This window comes from Narcine bancroftii, chromosome 5, assembly GCF_036971445.1.
Source record: "Narcine bancroftii isolate sNarBan1 chromosome 5, sNarBan1.hap1, whole genome shotgun sequence".
Lineage (NCBI taxonomy): Eukaryota > Metazoa > Chordata > Chondrichthyes > Torpediniformes > Narcinidae > Narcine > Narcine bancroftii.
Window position 1 is genome coordinate 48,574,222 of NC_091473.1, and position 18,842 is coordinate 48,593,063.

The 18,842-nt window shown below is 43.6% G+C and overlaps 1 protein-coding gene across 5 annotated transcripts in view; it reads right to left on the reverse strand.

The window, feature by feature from the left end:
• LOC138763359 (plexin-A1-like) overlaps nt 1-18,842 on the reverse strand; it is a 339,669-nt gene that overhangs the window by 20,603 nt on the left and 300,224 nt on the right. For all 5 annotated transcript variants that reach the window (XM_069937350.1, XM_069937352.1, XM_069937351.1 and 2 more), the window contains 5 exons: nt 17,353-17,499; nt 4,314-4,473; nt 3,289-3,392; nt 1,910-2,006; nt 1,070-1,260 (listed from right to left, as the gene is read on the reverse strand). In XM_069937350.1, the coding sequence (XP_069793451.1) occupies nt 1,070-1,260; nt 1,910-2,006; nt 3,289-3,392; nt 4,314-4,473; nt 17,353-17,499 (699 nt within the window). The remainder of the gene's footprint in view (nt 1-1,069; nt 1,261-1,909; nt 2,007-3,288; nt 3,393-4,313; nt 4,474-17,352; nt 17,500-18,842) is intronic.

The window sequence follows — 18,842 nt, forward strand, 5'->3', positions numbered from 1 at the left end:
TTGAGCTAGTATCCTGTCCAAATGTACCAACATTTGAAAATGGAAACTGCTCTCCCCAAGACCACAAGAAACTGCAGAGAGTTGTGAATGCAGCTCAGACCTTCATGCAGACAAACCTCCCCTCTTATCGACACCTTCCCCTGTCTTGGGAAAGCTCCCAACACATTGAAAGTCCATACCATGCCAGACATTCTCTTCTCCCCTTCTGTAAGGCAGAACTTGGATGTGTTTGAAAACACAATCCCCCCCCCCCCCCCAGATTTAAGGATAAGTTTATTTCTCCAAGGAGAAAATCTGCCCCTTCACTCCCCAAGATTCTCCATCCCCTCTGCATCAATCAGTGAATGATAACTTCCTTCTTTGTTCAAATTCTAGGAAATGTCCTGGGTTTTCTTTCCTGCAACTTGGCACCTTGCCAGAGTCTGAATCAGGGGCCATACAGGAACTGGGGTTCAAGCCAGGCAAGCAATTTATCTAGGCTGAGTGAAGGACATGCCGGCATGCTCACCAGTGTGAGATCCTTGAAACTATTGTGATAAGAATGCATTTAGTAAAGTACTTGAGGCTCGTCACACCAACATCCAAAAACATCTGGGAAACAAGTTGGGACTTGAGCGTCAGAGAATGAGGTGAGATTTGATGGAGGCATACAAAATTATGAGAGGTATAGATGGAGTAAATGCAAGCAGGATTATTCCACTGAGGTTGGGTGAAACAAGAACTAGAGGACAAGAGTTAAGGGTGAAAAGGGAATTGTTTAAAGGGAATGTTAGCGGGAACTTCTTCACACAGAGAGAGGTGAGAGGTGCAGAACAAGCTGCAGCTGAAATGGTGAACGAAGAAAAGTTTGAAAACGTACATGGATGGGAGGGGTATAGAAGGCTATGGTTCATGAGGTGGATAGGACCAGGCAGAATAATAGTTTGGCATGGGCTAGATGGGCCAAAGGGCCTGTTTCTGTGCTGTAGCATTCTATGGTTCCAGAGAACTCAATCTCGATAGTATGTAGCACAAACCCTGCAAGCCTCTCATCAAGGAGAGAAGGTCACTGGTGACAGGACAACTTTACCTTGGTGGCAAGCAAGCGGGTCAGATAGATCTCAGACACCATCTTGCTTCCTCGGTCTCCTTCCCTCTGGTCCATGTGGTCGTGGTTCTTGACCAGGTGCCAGAGTTTTGTGCCGCTCTCCAGGTCAGGTGTGATCATGGGCGTGCGGGATCGCAGACTGTCGGGGCTGCTGGCTGTCCTCAGCATGCTCTCTGTAGGGTCAGAGCAGGCGGAGGCTCAGGAACACAGATACACCTTCCTACCCACCTACCTCAGGGTGCCCAGCAGGTGGTGAGGAGGTGCAGCTAGGAGAGGGAGGGGTGGAAGCTCCCCAGTGACTCACATCCAGCATGAAGTAGAGTCGGCATAACTGTACCACCATCCACAGTGACTCAACCCTCCCACCCCCTGGAGCCAACCCCTCTCACAGTGACTGACTGACCCACACGCTGAGGCCAACCGTTCCTAAACCGTTCCTATCACTTGGGGTCAACCCCTTCTCACCCCTGAAGTCAACTACTCCCACAGTGAATGACCCTCCCATCATTTGAGGTCAACCCCACCCAGTGACTCTCCTTTTCTCTTTCTTGGAGGATAACCCCATCCAGTGACCCACCCTCCTGTCTTTATTTTGGTCATTAAATAAATGTCACCAAAACTCAACCAATTTACTAATGTTCTTCAGGAAAATAAATCTGCCAGATGTGTGCCCTGGACCTGACTCCGGTCCCGCTCTTGGAGGTCTATCTAACATAATTGGGATCAGGATGGAGGCCCTTCAGCCCATTATACCCCATAGTAATCCCTGGTTGGAATAAAAATGATTCTCTAGAAGGCTGGATTTAGAGTCAGTAAACTTACCATAGCGACTGAGAGATTTGGTGAAGGTGGAGGAGTTGGATATATTATAGGCTGAGGTTTGTTTCGGTACAAGTGCTATCAACGATCCGTCTGTAACCTGAGGGAGGAGAATCCATGGACAAAATACTGGCAACAGAAATATCCGAACCACTGAGCAATCCAAAACCACCCACCAGTCCCTCCACTTGATTAATCAGTTTGGGTGCAGGCCCGTCGGATGCATTCCCCAAGCCATGGGGTTCCAGGTGGGGTTCCTTCTCTCAGGAGCAGGTGGATCATTGGAAGACTCCACACGTCAGGGCTCTGGAAGCCAAACCACAATATATTCAAGGACTAATGGGCCAGGGGTTATGAGGAATGGGGCTGAGGCCAGGTGGGGAGAGTTTGAAGGCTCTGGTTCTCCATCCAAATGAGTTCCCCAGATGTACTCCATCGAAACTACTAACTCTGGAGTTAGATGTCACCACCATCTATGGCACCATTGTTCATGTAGTGAGGCACCACAGAAGAATGCTACATGGGTATATCACTGCGTGGGATGGGAACTGCTCCACCCAAGACTGCAAGAAACTGCAGAAAGTTACAAGCGCAGCTCAGGCCATCACACAAACCAGCCAATCCTCTGTCCTCACCTCCAACTATCTGGGGAAAGCTGCCACTTATTAAAGGACCTGTCACCATCCCCGATCACACTCTGTTCTCCCACCTTTCATCGGGAGGAAATTACACAAGCTTGAAAACACGAACCTCCAGGTTCAAGAATAGTTTCATTCCTGGTGCTATCAGACTCCTAAATGGACCTCTCACTGGCAAAGGATGATGCTGCTGCACTGTTTTTAATTGTATTTTCTCTATACTCTACTGTGGTTTTTTTCACTTTATACCTGTACCATTGGACTTGCTGGAAAACTACTCATTGGACTGTTGTTAATTTATTGGTTTACTTGTTACTATTGCACAATCTGTATGAGTTGACTTGTTTGGATAGCACACAAAGCTTTTTTTTACTGTATCTTTGTACACAATGATAATGGAAGAATTCAATTCACTGAAGTGGTGGAGACCCTCAGCAGGTCATGCTGAATCCACAGGAAGTAAGAGGCAGTCTTGGTTTCAGGCCTGGGAATTTCTTCAGGAGGGTCTTGCTCATGTCTGAAATCTTGACTGCTTTTTACTTCCCATGGATGCTGTGTGGCCAACTGAGCTTCTCCATCACATTTATGTAGTGCATTTGACCCCAGCAACTACAGGTTTCCTTGCTTATCCTGTTTCACTAATTAGGGACTTCCTCTAAAGCCACATGGATATAAAGCTCTATGCCACAATCAAGGGGTTCTATTGGTGCTGATGCCCCTGGGTATATTCTCTATGCACCATACCTGGTAGTGTGCCAGCGTATTCAGTCGTTTCCAGTCATTATCTATCTTTGTCGTTACATCTTCGTCCTGGAGAATTATCCGTGCGATTCTTCCCTGCCGCCACTCTGGGAGAGGAGAGAAACTGTCACCCCCTTCAAGGCATGAAGAGTTTCACACATAAATTAACCATAGCACAGCATTCCTGAGCTTATGGCTAAACCATTGGCTAGTTCACTACAAAACACAAATGTGCTGGAGAAATTCAGCAGGTCACATCGGATCCAAAGGAAGTTTCCCAGTACATTTGTGTATTTCACTTGATTCCAACATCTGCAGATTTTCTTGTTTAATTGGAAAATTTACTATATGTGTCTTGGGTAGTTTAATGTGTGTGATGAGGTAGTCTCACTGCCTACATTCAGCCCAGATCTCTCTAAACCTTTGCTATCCATTTACCTATCTAATTGTCTTTTAACTGTTCCCAACTCTCCCACTTCTCTGTGTGAAGAAGATGTCCTCAGGTTCCTTTTTAAATCTTTCCATTCACCTTGAACCTATGCCCTTTAATTTTCAATTCCCCTACCTTGGGGAAAAAAGACTGTGTCTGTTCACCTTATTTATTTGTGACCGAATAGAGGCATATAAAATTATGAGGGGCAGCCAGCTCCTTTATCTTGGGGTGACAATAGCAAATACCAGAGGAAATCTGTTTAAGTTGAGTGGAGGAAAGTGTAAAGGAGAATTCACTGGTCTGTTCTTTACACAGAGAGTGGTGGGTACCTAAAATGCATTGCTGGGGGTGGTGGCGGCGGGTACAATTGGGACATCCAAAAGGCCCTCAGATAGGCACATGGATGTAAGAAAAATAGTGGGTTATGGGTGTGAGGGAGAGAAGGGTAAGATTGTCGTGGAATAGGACAAAATCTCAGTTGGCTTCTCAGTTAGGGGCAGTTGGAGATGGATAATAAATGTTGAATTGTAAATGATGTGCTCGTCCCTCGTCCCATCAACGGATAGATCGATCAAGACCAAAGCTGGAGTCCTACCCAGGTCCATGTCCGCTGCCTTGGGCCGCTGGGAGTATGGTACACCCTTGTAACAGGCGTCCAGCAACTTGTCCTTCACCTGCATGACCGTGTCGCAGTTCAACACCTTGACCGGGATCTCAGGGGCATTCTCGTTGTCTGGGTTCACACAGTTCAGGGTCTGGCAGAGAGAGTACAGGAGGTCAGTGTGTCATTGCACAGCCGAATCAATCCTTGATTGAGCCTGGCGCCTCGATTTACCAAAGGCCAGTGCGCAGGTACAAGTCATCAATTGCTGGAATTTATTGGTTGGGGGATTGACTGAGGAAATGCTCATACAATCCCTCTTGAGACTCTACTATTTATTTAACAATATTTATTTATTTTATATACATATGTAATGCATATAAATCGCTTGTAAATATATGTGTTTGCATTTTTTTTTACACTGATGACTGAAGAATGCTATTTTGTCCAGTTGTACTTTACAATTTTCTGATAATAATAAACTTGAACTTGACTACAAAAGCAGAGAGTGGCACTACAGTTATAGAGGCTTTGATCAGGCTTCATTAAGAATGATCAGATGTTTCTCACGAGGCTGATGTAAAATTATGAGGGTCATAGATGGGGTAGACAGTCAGAAACTTTCCTACGGTCAAAATGCCACATACTGGAGGACATGGATTTAAGAAAAGGGGGAGGGGAGTTTGAAGGAGATGTGTGGAGAAAGTTCCTTTTTAGGTACCAGAAATGGGCTGCCAGGGGTAACAGTAAAATCAAATACATTAGCAGTGTTTAAGATGATTCCAGGCAGTCACATGATTATGCAGAGTTGGAGGGATATGGATCATGTGCAGGCGGACTTAACATATATACTTGTGTAATCGTCAAATTTTTGGGCCACATTTTAGGGTCAAAAAAGGGAGGAGTGTGGACTTTTACATAGGTCAAAAGTATCTGCCTTGTTCAGGGCATCGGGATCTCGAATAGCTTGGACCAGGTGGTAAGTCTGCAGTCAGGGTGCAGAGGATGGGACGAGGATTCGCGGTTGAGGGCTCGGATGGGATGGTGGCAGGGGTGAGGGTCTTCTGTCAGGCCATTGGAAACTCCGGAGGGAAGCCAGCCGGGTCGTCAGGAGCTCCAGTAGGCAGGCGGCCAGGGCAAAGATCCACTGTTGGGACGTCAGAGCTCGGATGGGCCCGCATTTGGGGACAAAAATGTGGGGGGGAGGGAAGGTCGATTATCACACAGTATCAACGATTACACGAGTATATACAGTAGTTTAATTTGGGCATCCTGGTTAGCACAGACACATGAGCCAAAGGAGATGTTCCTGTGTTCAACTTGTTGGTTTGACTAATGGAGAAACTGCACAAACCAGGTTTATAATGCCAGGAGCTCAGAAGTGTAAGTGGGGATGAGATTAAAACATATCTTGAGGAGACGTTTCCTCTTGTGGGAGAATCAAGGGTCTCTGTTAGTAAATAATGCATCTTTAGTTAAAGGCAGAGGTAGGGGACAACTCAGGTTAGAGAGTGCCATATATTGTGGGTAACTTCAACTTAGCACCAAGGAAGGACAGCATTAGAGTACTGTTTTGGGGTTCATTAAGGAGCCTGATGTCTGAGGGGAAGAAGCTATCTTTAAGCCTGTTGGTGTGCACTTTCACACACTTGAACCTTCTCCCCGATGGGAGGGGGTAGGAGAATGATGGGTCCTTCAAAAGGACAATGATTACATTAATGGGTTGATTGTTATGTACATGAGTACAACCTACAGATGCAATAAAATTCTTGCTTGCTGCAGCTACACAGGTGCTTTTGTTAAAAAAAATTCAATATTGAATAAAGAGATAATAAATACAAAAGAGAAACAGTCTTTGAATAATTTTTTTGAAGACATAAATAGATTATCGATAAACAAGGGGTTGAAAGATTTTTTTTGACACAGACAAGAAAGTAAGATTGAGGTTATAGACAGACTAGCCATGGGCAGGGCAGGATCAAGGGGCTAAGTGGCCCATTTCTATATCACTCAACCCAATTATCTGGTCTATCATCTGTTATTTGTGGGAGCTTGCTGTGCACAAATTTACAGCTGCATTTTCTATAACAAGTTCAAAAACACTTTAGGAGCTCTGCAAGTTGTGAAAGGCTTTTTAAAAAAAGTTTACTGTTTCAATATCTTAAGTGGCACAGCCCCAAATTTGGTTTGCTGCTTACAGGAAGCAGCTTTTGGGTTTTAAACAAGGGAAAACTGCTACACAAATGCAGGTTTGTCACACAGTGAGGCTCTGATATCCCCACTGCGGGAGAACAAGGTGAGGTATTCTCTCCACACCCTTCAGAACTTAAAATTGGGATGAGGAAATGGGAGAGAGGAGGAAGCAGTCAGGAAGGCTGTGACCACACCTAAATATTTGAGAGAGAAATAAATTTAAAACATCCAACGCAAGGCACTAAACAAATCTTTCAGTGACAAAAGCGCTAATCACACCTTTTGCTGATATTATTACACTGTTTAAAGGTTTGAACATGGAATCCAAATTAAATATTTACCAAGTAACTGAGCAGTTACAAGCTTGACAGCTGTCACAGTGTGAGCGTCAACTTGGTAAAGGAAGAATTTGTAGAATTAATTTATAGTTTACAAGTAATATATAGTCCTTAAAGGCAAAAAATATACACAGGAAAAGTGCACCAGCTGTTGCTATCAAAAGGAGTGATGTGTGAGAATTAGATCAAAGGAGCAGAGTTTTAGCATTGCCAAAAAATGTTTGAACATTGGGAAAAATTCAGAATTCAGCAAAAACAGAATTTGGGAGGAGGGCAATTAACATTAGCACAGTAAAGTAATGTGGACTTCTTACAAACTAAGGCAGGAACAATAATATTAAAAACACAAAAGTGCTGGAGAAACTCACCAGGTGTTGCAGCATCCATAAGAGGTAAGGATATATAAACAACATTTCGGGCCTGAGCCCTTCTTCAAGGTATGAGCACAGAGCAGTTAGGCGCCTGAATAAAAAGTCACGGTAGATCAGCTAACACCCCACTAGCCTCTGCGTCCAACGTATCCTCCGCTACTTCCACCTCTTACTATATGATCTCACCTCCAGTCACATCTTCCCCTCTTCACCTTCTGCAGAGACTATTCCATGACCCCCTCGTCCACTCCTCCCTTCCACTAATTACCTCCTTGGCACCTATCCCTGTAGGTGCTGAAAGCCTCCTCCTTCAGCACCATTCAGGGCCCCAAACAGTCTTTCCAGGTGAAGATACTTGTGAACCTGCAGGATATCATCCACTGCACATGGTGCTCCAGTTGTGGTCTCCTCTACATTGGAGAGTGTGGACACAGACTGAGAGATAGCTTCATTCAGCCCCACCACAATAGCGGATATGTTCCAAAGGCAACCCATTTCAGTTTGCCATCCATTCCAATGCTGACATTTCTATCCATGGCCTCATGCACTGCCAAGTTGGGGACCCTCCAACTGGATGGCATTAACATCGACTTCTCTAGTTTCTGTTAGTACTCTACCTCCTCCCTCCTCTTGCCCTATCCCTATTTCTCATTTCCTCTAGCTCTGTCTCTCTCTCCCTCCTTTCCCCTGTCTCCTTCATCCAGTTCTGCATTCATAGTCACTCCTTCCTCTGATAAATTCTCAACCTCTTACTCTGTCCAATGATCACTTTTGTCTGCTGGCCTGTGCTCCTCTCCCTGCCCTTTCTTTCTTTCTCCCAGCCTTTTTATTCAGGCAAATGCCCCCTTTTTGCTCATACCTTGAAGAAGGTCTCAGGGCTGAAAATTCAGTTATATATGTTTACCTCCAAAGGATGCTGCAAGATCTGCTGATTTCCTCCAGCATTTTTGTATTTTTACGACAATCACAGTGACTGAAAACTAGCATGTTTCATGTCGGAGACAGCAAGAGCAGGACTGTGAACGATGGGAGAGGTAGGTGCTTTTAAATGTTTCCATAAGCCAATGAGCTGTAGTCAATAAAAGGAAGGTAAGCATCATGAAGCAGCCCAGTGAAGGAGTAGGACCTTGATGCTTTGGTGTGAGAGGCTTCAGTGAGTAGATGCCGAGGTGGCGGTGTAAGAGTTGAGGTAAGGTAAGGGCAGGTTTTTCTTTTTCTTTTCTATTTAATAGGCAGTTGGAATGGTACCCAGGGCAGGGACATGCTTCTCTTGCAGAATGTGGATACTCAGGGAAGCCAACAGTATCCCTGACGACTTCATCTGTGAGAAGTGCATCCAACTGCAGCTCCTTACAGACTAGGGAATTGGAGCTGGACCTAGATGAGCTCTGGGTTATTTGGGAAGCTGAGGAGGTGATGGACAGGAGTTACAGGGATGCAATCACACCAGGAGGCAGGGGGAAGGTAGATGGGTGACAGTCAGGAGAGGGAAAGGGAGTAGACAGGCAGTGCATGGTACCACTGTGGCCATTCCCCTCAGCAACAAGTATACCCCTTTGGATACTGCTGAAGGAGATAATCTATCTGGGGCAAAGCAGCAGCAGCCAGACCAATAGCACCATGGTCAGCTCTGAACCTCAGAAGGAAAGGGTGATCAGGTAGGGGGATAGTCAAAGGGACTTTGATAGTCAAGGGAGCAGATAGGGAATTCTGCAGTCACAAAAGAGACTCCAGGACAGTGTGTTGCCTCCCAGATGCTGGGGACCAGGATGTGTCTGAGTAGGGTGGAGAATATTCTTAAAGGGAAGGATGAGTATCCAGATGTCATGGTATATATTGCGACCAATGACATAGGCAAAAGTGGGGTAGAGATCCTGAAAGGTAATTTAGGGAGTTAGGAAAGAGGATGAAGAAAAGGATCTCCAACGTGGCAATCTCTAGATTACTCCTGGTGCCACACATGCTAGGGAAGGTCAAAACAGGAAAATAGCACAGACAAATGAGGAGATGGTGCAGCACACAAGGTTTAACATTCCTCGATCATCGGAACATTTTCTGTTGAAATGTGACCTGTACAAGTGGGAAGGTCTGCACGTTAATTGGAGGGGAACCAGTATCCTGGCAGGGAGGTTGGGGGGTGGTTTGAACTGGAATTGGAGGGGTGTGGGAACCAAAGTGAAGAGGCAGAGGAAGTGGCAGCTGGTGCACAAGTACAGACAGCTGGTAGAGACAGGCAGATGGGGAAAAATTGCAGCCAGTGGGATGCATTGCAATGCAACAGGGACACAGTCCAAAGTGGAAAATAAAAGGCTATAGGTTTTGTATTTAAATTCACACAGGATAGTGCACAAATTTGTAGAACAGCTACAGATTGGCAGGTATGATAATGTGGCCATCACAAAGTCATGGTTAGAGGATGGATGTCATTGGGAGCTGAATACCCAAGGATACACAAAAGATAGGTAGGTAAGCAAAAGGGGTGACATGGTTCTGTTGGTAAGGAACAACAATAAATCATCAGTAAAAGGAGACATAGGATCGGAAGATATAAAATTGTTGTGGGTTAACAAGAAATAGTAAGGGTAAAAATACACTGTTGGAAGTCATATACAGACTTCTAGACAGTAGCCAGGATATGGACAGCTAATTATAACAGCAAATAGAAAAGCCATGTCAGAAGGGCAATGTTATGGTAGTCAACATCCAAGTAGATTGGGAAAACCAGGTTGGGACTTTTTAGAGCAGCTTGTGATTGAGCCCACTAGGGGATTGGCTGCACTGGATTGCATGATGTGAAATGCACTAGAGGTGATTAGGGATCTTAGAATAAAGGAACCATTAGAGAGCAGTGATCACTATATGACTGAGTGAAACACAGAAGTCTGCAGATGCTGTGATTGTTAGTAAAAACACATTGAAATTTGGAGGAACTCAGCTGGTCTTTCAGCATCCAAAGGGGATAAAAATACATTGTCGATGTTTTGGGACTGAGCCTTTCTTCAAGGAAGAAGCAGGATGCTGAATAAGGAATATAATTTTCTTCAATTTGAAATTTAACAAGGAGAAATTAAAGTCCGATGTGTGGTATTTCAATGGAGTAAAGGGAATTAGGTAAACTCTTTTCCACTTACTTTAATTGCTGTGCGAGGAGGCAGTGAGAGATTAGTTGTGTTCAATTGAGACAATTGATTAGGGCTAGAAAGCAATTGAGTTAACATATAGCAAGCACTAAAAGAAGGGGTCAGCAATTGGAGCAGCCAATGACCGAGTGGGGAATTGATGTTGTGGGTTTGTCACTCAGTGGATGAGGAAGAGGTTTCTCCTCATCAGGTAAGGGTGGTAAGTTTCTTTAATTGTGATTATTGCAAGAATTAAGATATGGAGCCAGAAGTTAGGGCAATCCAATGTTCCAATTGTAGGAAGTCCGGGGCAGCACAAGTGTCTGTGAGGACTACACCAACAAAAGGTGTATCCAGCTGCAGCTCTTGGGAGACTGAGTTAGGGAACTGGAGCTGGATGAACTCTGGATCATTTGGGAAGCAGAGGTTGTGATAGACAGAAGCTTCAGGGAGGCATTCATCCCTAAATGTAGGGAGGAAGGCAGCTGGGTGACCGTTAGGAGAGGCCAGGGGAAGAGGCAGAGAGAAAGGTAGCCTTGTGGCTGTTCCATTTAATAGGTATACTGTTGGTGGGGATGATCTACCAGCGACAAGTTGTAGTGGTTGAGTCTCTGGGACTGGACCCTTGCTCAGAAGGGAAGGAGGAACAGAGGAATGCAGTTGTGGTAGGGGATTTGATAGATAAGGGGATAGACAAGAGGCTCTATGGGAGAGATTGATTTTCCTAGGTGGCTTATTGCCTTCCTGGTGTCCAGGTCTGTGATATCTTGAATTGTGTCCTCCTGATTCTCAGAAGGGAGGGTGTTCTCTTCTCATGTCATCACCTTGTAGGGACTAATGGAGTGGGCAGGAAGAGTGAGGAGGCCTGATAGGGGAGTTCAGGGAGTTAGGAGCAAAGTTGAAGGAGAGGATTGCTACCTGTGCCATGAGCTAAAGAGGCAAGAAACACAAAGATAATTCAGCTTAACATGTGGCTAAAGAGATGGTACAAGAGGGAGGGTTTCTGGATAATTGAGCTCTCTTCCGGGGAGGTGGGACCTGTTCCAGTGGGATGGTTTGCACCTGAACTGGAGGGGGGCTAATATCCTTGTGGGTAATTTTGCTAGTGTTGCTTTTGGGGGTTTAAACTAATTTGCGGGGGGAGGGGAAACCAGAGTGTTAGAGCAGGGTAAGGTGGAGAATGATGAAAGTCGTGCAAGGACTGCATGTAAATAGAGTTATTCAGGAAAGAAATGGTCTCACGTGCATCTACTTCAATACGAGTATTGTCGGTAAGGCCGATGAGCTTAGAGCAAGGATTGTCATTATTGCTATTAGTTAGACTTGGTTGTAGGAGGGACAGGTTTGGCAGCTCAATGTTCCAGGGTTCTGTTGTTTTAGATGGGATAGAGGGCAGGGGAGGAAAAGAGGTGGTGTGGCATTGCTTGTCAGGGAAAATATCACAGCAGTGCATAGACAAGACCGCACTGAGGACTCGTCTACAGAGACCATATGGGTGGAGCTAAAGTATAGGAAGAGCATGAGCACGCTAATAGGGCTGTATTATAGACCATTCAATAGTCTGAGAGATTTGGAGCAGCAAATCTGTAGGGAGATAACAGACCAGTGTAAGAAACAGAAAGTTGTGATAGTAGGAGAATTGAACTTTCCGCAAATAGTCTCGGACTCTCGTACGGTAAAGGACTGGATGGGTTGGAGTTTCAAATATGTACAAGAAAGTTTTCTACATCAATGTGCAGAAGTACCAACAAGAGAAGATGCAATACTTGATCTTTTAGGGAACCAGGGAGGCCAAGTGGCAGAAGTATGTATCGGTGAGCATTTTGGGTCCAGTGACCATAATATCATTAGTTTCAAGTTAATTATGGAGAAGGATAAATCTGGTCCTCGAGTTGAGTGAATTAGAGAAAGGCCAATTTTGAGGAAATGAGGAAGGATCTTGGAAGAGTCAATTGGAATAAGTTATTTTCTGGTAAGGATGCATCAACCAGGTTGAAGGCCTTCAAGGATGAAATTTTGAGTGCAGAGATTGTACTAGAAATAAGTTAACAGACATGGGGAACTGTGGTTTTCAAGGGATATTGGAGAGTTGGTTAAGAAGGAGCGGGCTATATATGTGGTATAGACAACAAGGAGCAAATGAGCTACTTGCAGAGTCTAGGAAATGTAAGAATGTTTAAGAAGGAAGTTAGGAAATCAAAAGAAGACATGAAGGTGCTTTGGCAGATAATGTGAATGAAAATCCAAAGGGTTTCTACAATTATATTAGAAGTAAAAGGATAGTAAAGGACAAAATTGGACCCCTAGATAATCAGGGTGGTGAACTATATGTGGAGCATTGTGAACTAGGGGAGATCTTAAAACATTTTTTTTGCATCTGTATTTATAGTATAGTGATCAAAGATGGAAAGGAAACAAATAGAAGTGTCATGGAACATATGAAGTTTAAGGAGAAGGAGATGCTTTCTTCCTTGCAACAAATAAAGGCATTCAAATCCCCTGGACTGGATATGATATTCCCTTGCACCTTGAGGAAGACAAGTGCTGAAATTGCAGAGCCCCTTGCAGATATATTCAAAATGTCCTTAGACACAAGGGAGTGCCAGAGGACTAGAGGGTCACTCATGTTGTCCTACTGTTTAACATGGGCTCCAAGTGTAAACCAGGCAATTATAGGCCAGTGAGCCCGATGTCAGTAGTATGTAAATTATTTGAAGGATTTCTGAGGCTAGGATATATAGTTACTTGGACTATCATCAGCTGATTTAAGGACAGTCAGCATGGATTTATGTGCGGTAGGTAGTTTTGAACAAATCTTGTAGAGTTTTTGAGCAAGTTACCAAAAAGGTTGAGGGAAAGGCTGTTTATATGGCCTTTGACAAGGTTCCACATGAGAGGTTTGTTCAGAAGGTTAGGATATTATGCATACATAATGAGGTTGCAAACTGGTTTCGAAATTGGCTTGGTTGAAGAAAAGAGTGGTGGTGGATGGTTGCTTCTCAGACTGGAGGTCTGTGTCAAGTGGAGAGACTCAGGAATCTGTGTTGGGACCTTATTGTCTATATAAATGACCTAGATGATGACATGGTGAATTAGATCAGCAAGTTTGCTGATGACACAAAGATAGGAGGTGTTGTGGACTGTGAGGAAGATTTTCAAAGCTAGCAGAGGGATCTGGACCACCTGGGAAACTGGGCCAGTAAATGGTTGATAGAATTTAATGCAGGTAAGTGTGAGGTGTTGCACTTTGGAAGAGCGAATCAGGGTAGGACGAACACAGTAAAAGGTAGGCCATTGAGGAGCGTGGAGGAGCAAAGAGATCTGGGAATACATAAACACCTGAAAGCGGTGTCACATGTGGACATGGTTATAAAGAAAGCTTTTGGCATCTTAGCCTTAATAAATCAAAGTATTGAGTATAGAAGTTGGGATGTTATTTTGAAGTTATTCAAGACATTGGTGAGGCCACACTTGGAATATTGTGTGCAGATAATGTGCCCAGCAGCAGGAAAGATATCCATAAGATTGAAAGAGTGCAGAGAAGATTTATGAAGATGTGGCCAGGTCTTCAGGAGTTGAGTTACCTGGAAAGATTAAACAGGTTAGGACTATACTCCTTGAAATGAAGAAAGATGAGGGGAGACTTGATAGAGGTTTATAAAATTGAGGGGTATAGACAGAGTAGATGAGAGAAGGAGGCTTCCACTTATATTGGGGGAGATAAATATGAGTGATCATATTTAGGTTGGGGGGGAGGCATAAGGGGATAGTTTTTCAGAGTGGTGGGAGTGTGGAATGAGCTGCCATCTTATGTGGTGAATGCAAATTCAGTCTTGAGTTTTAAAAATAAATTGGATAAATACATGGATGGGAGGGGTCTGGAGGGTGATGGAATGAGAGTAGGTCAGTAGCTAGTTTTATTGGTCGGCACAGACCAGAAGGGTCAAATGGCCTGTTTTTCTGTGCTGTAATTTTCTATGGCTCTATGGAAAGAGGAACTAGCAGATTGGAAGGGAGCACCAACAGGGAAGCAGGTAGAAATGAGGAAGATACAGGATAAATACATACCAAAAAACAGGAAATATTCAAATAGAAAAATGTCACCACTGTGGCTGACAAGTTAAATGGGGAAAAATTGAAAATACCCCGAGGCAAATGGACCTGGGAGCCTTTGTGCAGGATAGTTGGAAGGTAAACTTGCAGGTTGAGTTGGTGATGAAGGGAAATGCAATGCTGGCATTCATTTCTGAGGAATAGAATGTAAGAGCAGATTTGTGATGTCGAGGCTTTATAAGGCATTGGAGAGACCTCGCAGTATTTTGAGCAGTTTTGGGCTCCTCATTTAAGAAAGGATGTGCTGATGTTGAAGGCTCACAAGGATGATTCCAGGAGTTAAAGGGTTATCATATGAGGAGTGATTGTCCACTCTTGGCCCGTACTCATTAGAGTTTAAGAGAATGGGGGCTGGGGAATCTCTCCAACATTTTGAATGTTGAAAAGCCTGGACGGAGTAGATGCAGAAAAGTTGTTTCCCATGGTGGGACAGCTGATGACAAGAGGACACAACTTCAGAAATGAAGGGAGTCTGGCTTCAATTGAGATGCATTGGAATTTCTTCAGCCAGTGGGTGGTAGATGTGTGAAATTTGCCACAGCTGATTGTGGAGGCAGAGTTTGATATGTTCTTGATTAGCCAGGGCATCAAAGGTTATGGGGAAAAGGTTGGACATTTTGGCTGAGTGGGAAAGTGGATCAGCTAATGATTAAATGGAGGGGGAGATATGGTGGGCTGAATAGCATATTTCTACTCCTGTCTTCTGCACTTAGGAACAATTACAGTACATGTTTTTGTCACATTATACATAGTTAAATAAGGGTTCTTATAGGAGCAGTCTAGTAGGATATCGCTTGCATGCAGTCAAGTGAAGAGCATGATTAGAGAATTACAATTAAATGAAACATTAATTTAACATCAAACAAGGGCAGTTGCAGGGTTCATTGAGTCTGATGGCTGTGGGGAAGAAATTGTCTTTAAGCTTGTTGATTTCACTCTCGAGCCTTCTCCCCAATGGGAGGAGGGAGAAGAGTGCGTGCAATGTGCAATGGATCCTTCAGTCTGTCTTTCTTAGACAGAGAGAGATAGATGTGAAGTCAATGGAGGGGAGGGAAGTTTGCATAATGCTCTGTAGCTTCTTTTGATCTACAGTGGAATAGGGAGATAGCAGAGAAATTTCCCCTCTTATTTGTCATGCAAGAAGACGCAGGAAGCCTTACAGAAACTGAAGGGTTAGAAAGGCAATAAATCCCCTAGATTTGAGGACCTGCTTTCTTGTGGTTTGAAGGCTACAATAATACGGATGCATTGATTTTGTCTTTGCCATATTCCTCTGCTTCCAAAAAGATTAACAGAGGTAGCAAATTGATCTTCAGAATTTAAAGAAAGGAGAAAATTATCAAGAGATCAGAATGCTGGAATCTATTTAGGAATTAGTAACAGGGTAAAAGAAAAATGAGTTTCGACAAATCAAATGTTTTTTAAAGTTCAATTTGGAAGAATGGATAAAAGCAAACCACTTGATGTGATGTTTTGCCTTTCAAAAAGCTTTCCAGAAATGGTCAAGCATGGGATTGTGAAACAGTGCTTTGTAAAAGTGGGAATACACTGATGTACATTGAGGAATAAATGGAGGCACAAGAGACTACAGACACTGAAATCTGGAGTGACACACAATCTGCTGGAACAGTGGTTCTCGACCTTTCTTTCCATCCACATACCACCTTAAGCAATCTCTTACTAATCACAGAGCACTAATGGCATAGGGATTACTTAAAGTGGTATTTGAGTGGAAGGAAAAAAAGTTGAGAACCAGGAGGTTGAGCAGCATCATTGGAAAATAAATAATTGTTGATGTTTCGTGCTAGAACCCTACATCCAAAACTGTCAAGACTTCATCAGTTCTTGATAAACAATTTCAACCTGAAACAATGATAATCCCTTCCCTCCCACTGATGCAGCTCGACCCGTAACCCTTCAATAGGTTGTTTCTCTTGCAGTGATGAAGCCCCATCCATTCACAATCCACATCAATGGTGTGGATAAGAAGACCAAGTATCCAAGTCTATTACTGATATAAAACTGGGTAGTAGTGAGAAGAATGTAGGGAGTCAGGGGAATACAGGCTTGTTAAGTAAATGGGATTAGATGTGGCAGATGGATTATAATGCCAAAAAATGAGATCATCCACTTTGTTATTTTATTTTTTTAAATAAAGTATGATTGAAATGTGTGGGTATTCAATGGGACCCAAATATCTTTGCAGATGAATCGCTGGGAATTAACAAAGAATCAACAAGTAACAAGAAAGGCAAATCGGTTGTTGGCCTTTATTGTAAAAGGATTCGAGTTTGAGTAGAGACATCGTGTACAGGTGAGACTGGAATGTTGGGCACAGGCTTGGACTCCTGACCCAAGTAAGGTGACACCTGCAGTAGCAATAATTCAGCCAGGATTAACCAGATTCACTCCAATAATGGTGGGATTTATTCTATGAGAAGGGATTAAGCAGATTGGGTCTGTACTCTCTCAAGTTTAGAAGAATGAGGGGAAATCTCATTGAAATATGTATTTTTTTTTAATTAATGGGGCGAGATTAAAATTAATCCTAAAGATGCATGAGACAGACACTGGTAGGTTTTTGGATGTTGAGGGAATTGACATGGAGGGTAAGTGGAGGAAGTGTGAATCAGGTACACTGCCATCCATCTTCTCTGCGTTTGAGTTTAGTTTAAGTTTGCCACATTGTACCTGGCACAGTGAGAAATGTTTTTCTGCAATCAGTCTAATAGGTTATCTCCAACATGCATCGAGGTAAAGTAGAAAATATAGAAAGTTTAGAGGGTTACAATGAAAGAACCTTGCACACAGTGAATTAAAGTCCCCTTGTGGGAGAGGATGATCCTCTACTGGAGGACGCTTGTCATGTGTGACTGTCAGAGAATGTCATGGTGCTTACCACTGTCTTGTAGTCAATCTGCTGCCGGATGAGCTTGTCCTCGCTCAGAGAATAGCGGGCCTCTCCAGTGATTGCATCAATGGGTCCTTTTTCCATTTGCTGCTTGATGGCACAGTACAGCATGAAGAGAGGCTCCCCTGCGCATTCCTGCAAAATGGGGCAAAGAGTGATTCCCATCCTTTGTTGCTGAAGTGGGGAACACTAACATCCAAAAGACAACCAATTCCATTTACAAGCACCAGCACATTATAAACTTCCTATCTGACAATGACTTGGCATTGAATTTAAGAGCAGGGAGGTTCTGTCGCAACTGTAGAGTGTACTGGTGAGCCTGCCCCTGGGGAACTGCATATAGTTCTGCTCTCCTTGCTCAATTAGTTACTTGAGCATTGTATAAACCGAGCTTAAAGAATTGTTGAGGATCCCTATCATCCATTATGTAGCATCTTTGAACTACTCCCATCAGAAGGAGGTACAGGAGTATCAAAATCCAGACTTCCAGATGGGAAATAGCTTCTTCCTGCAGGCTGTTAGATTGGGCCTCCTTATATAACAAACCTTGTGTGCTGTGTGAGAAATGTATTGTGTGTGTGTGTATGAACCATGATCTGGAGAAATGTTGTTTCATCTGATCATGTACATTCAGATGACAATAAACTTGAATTTGACTCTGAGGTGGTGCAGAGGAAGTTCAACAGATAGATTCTAGAAATGATGATATTAGTCTTTGTGGAGAGATTGAGTAGCCTGAGATTGTACTCACTGGAGTTTAAAAGAGGAGGAATCTTACAGAAACGCATCAAATTATGAAAGAAAAGGATACGATAGAAGCAGGGAGGTTGTTTCTACTAGTTGGTGAGACCTGAACTAGGGGATGTAGTCTTGATTCGAGGGTGTAGATTTAAGACCGATGAGAAAGAACTGCTTCTCCCAGAGAGCAGTGAGTCTGTGGAATTCTCTACCCAAGGAAGCAGTTGAGGCTGCCTCATTAAAAAAATACAAGATTTTTGAAGAAAAGGGTAATTAAAGGCTATGGGGGAACAGGGAGTGGGAGGGGTAAATGGAGCTGAGTCCACAAACCAGATTAGCTGTGATCCTATTGAATTTCTTATGCACTTGACTTGTTTAAAAACTTTGCTCTTCAAAGTAAGTACTCTACATTTAAAGAGGAACTGTTTTGAAGGCAGATTGAGAAAAGACATAAAAGCAATAGGATTGTCCTTGTGGGTGACTTTAATTTCTCCAATATTGATGAGACCTCCTTGGGGTACAAGTAGGGGCAATGCAGGTGGACTGAGATGAAGGAAGCAAGCAACACATAACTCTGTCTCACCAGTGAGGTTCTGTTGTTTTGAATATTGAGGGCAGTTCTAGCAAAAGAAAGAGAGTTTTAATTTTAGGAAATTCTTCTAGAAGTGTCAACAGTCTTACACAGGGCTTGAAGGCATAGTGCAGGAACATGTAAATCTGCCAGGTGAATAGTTTGAAAG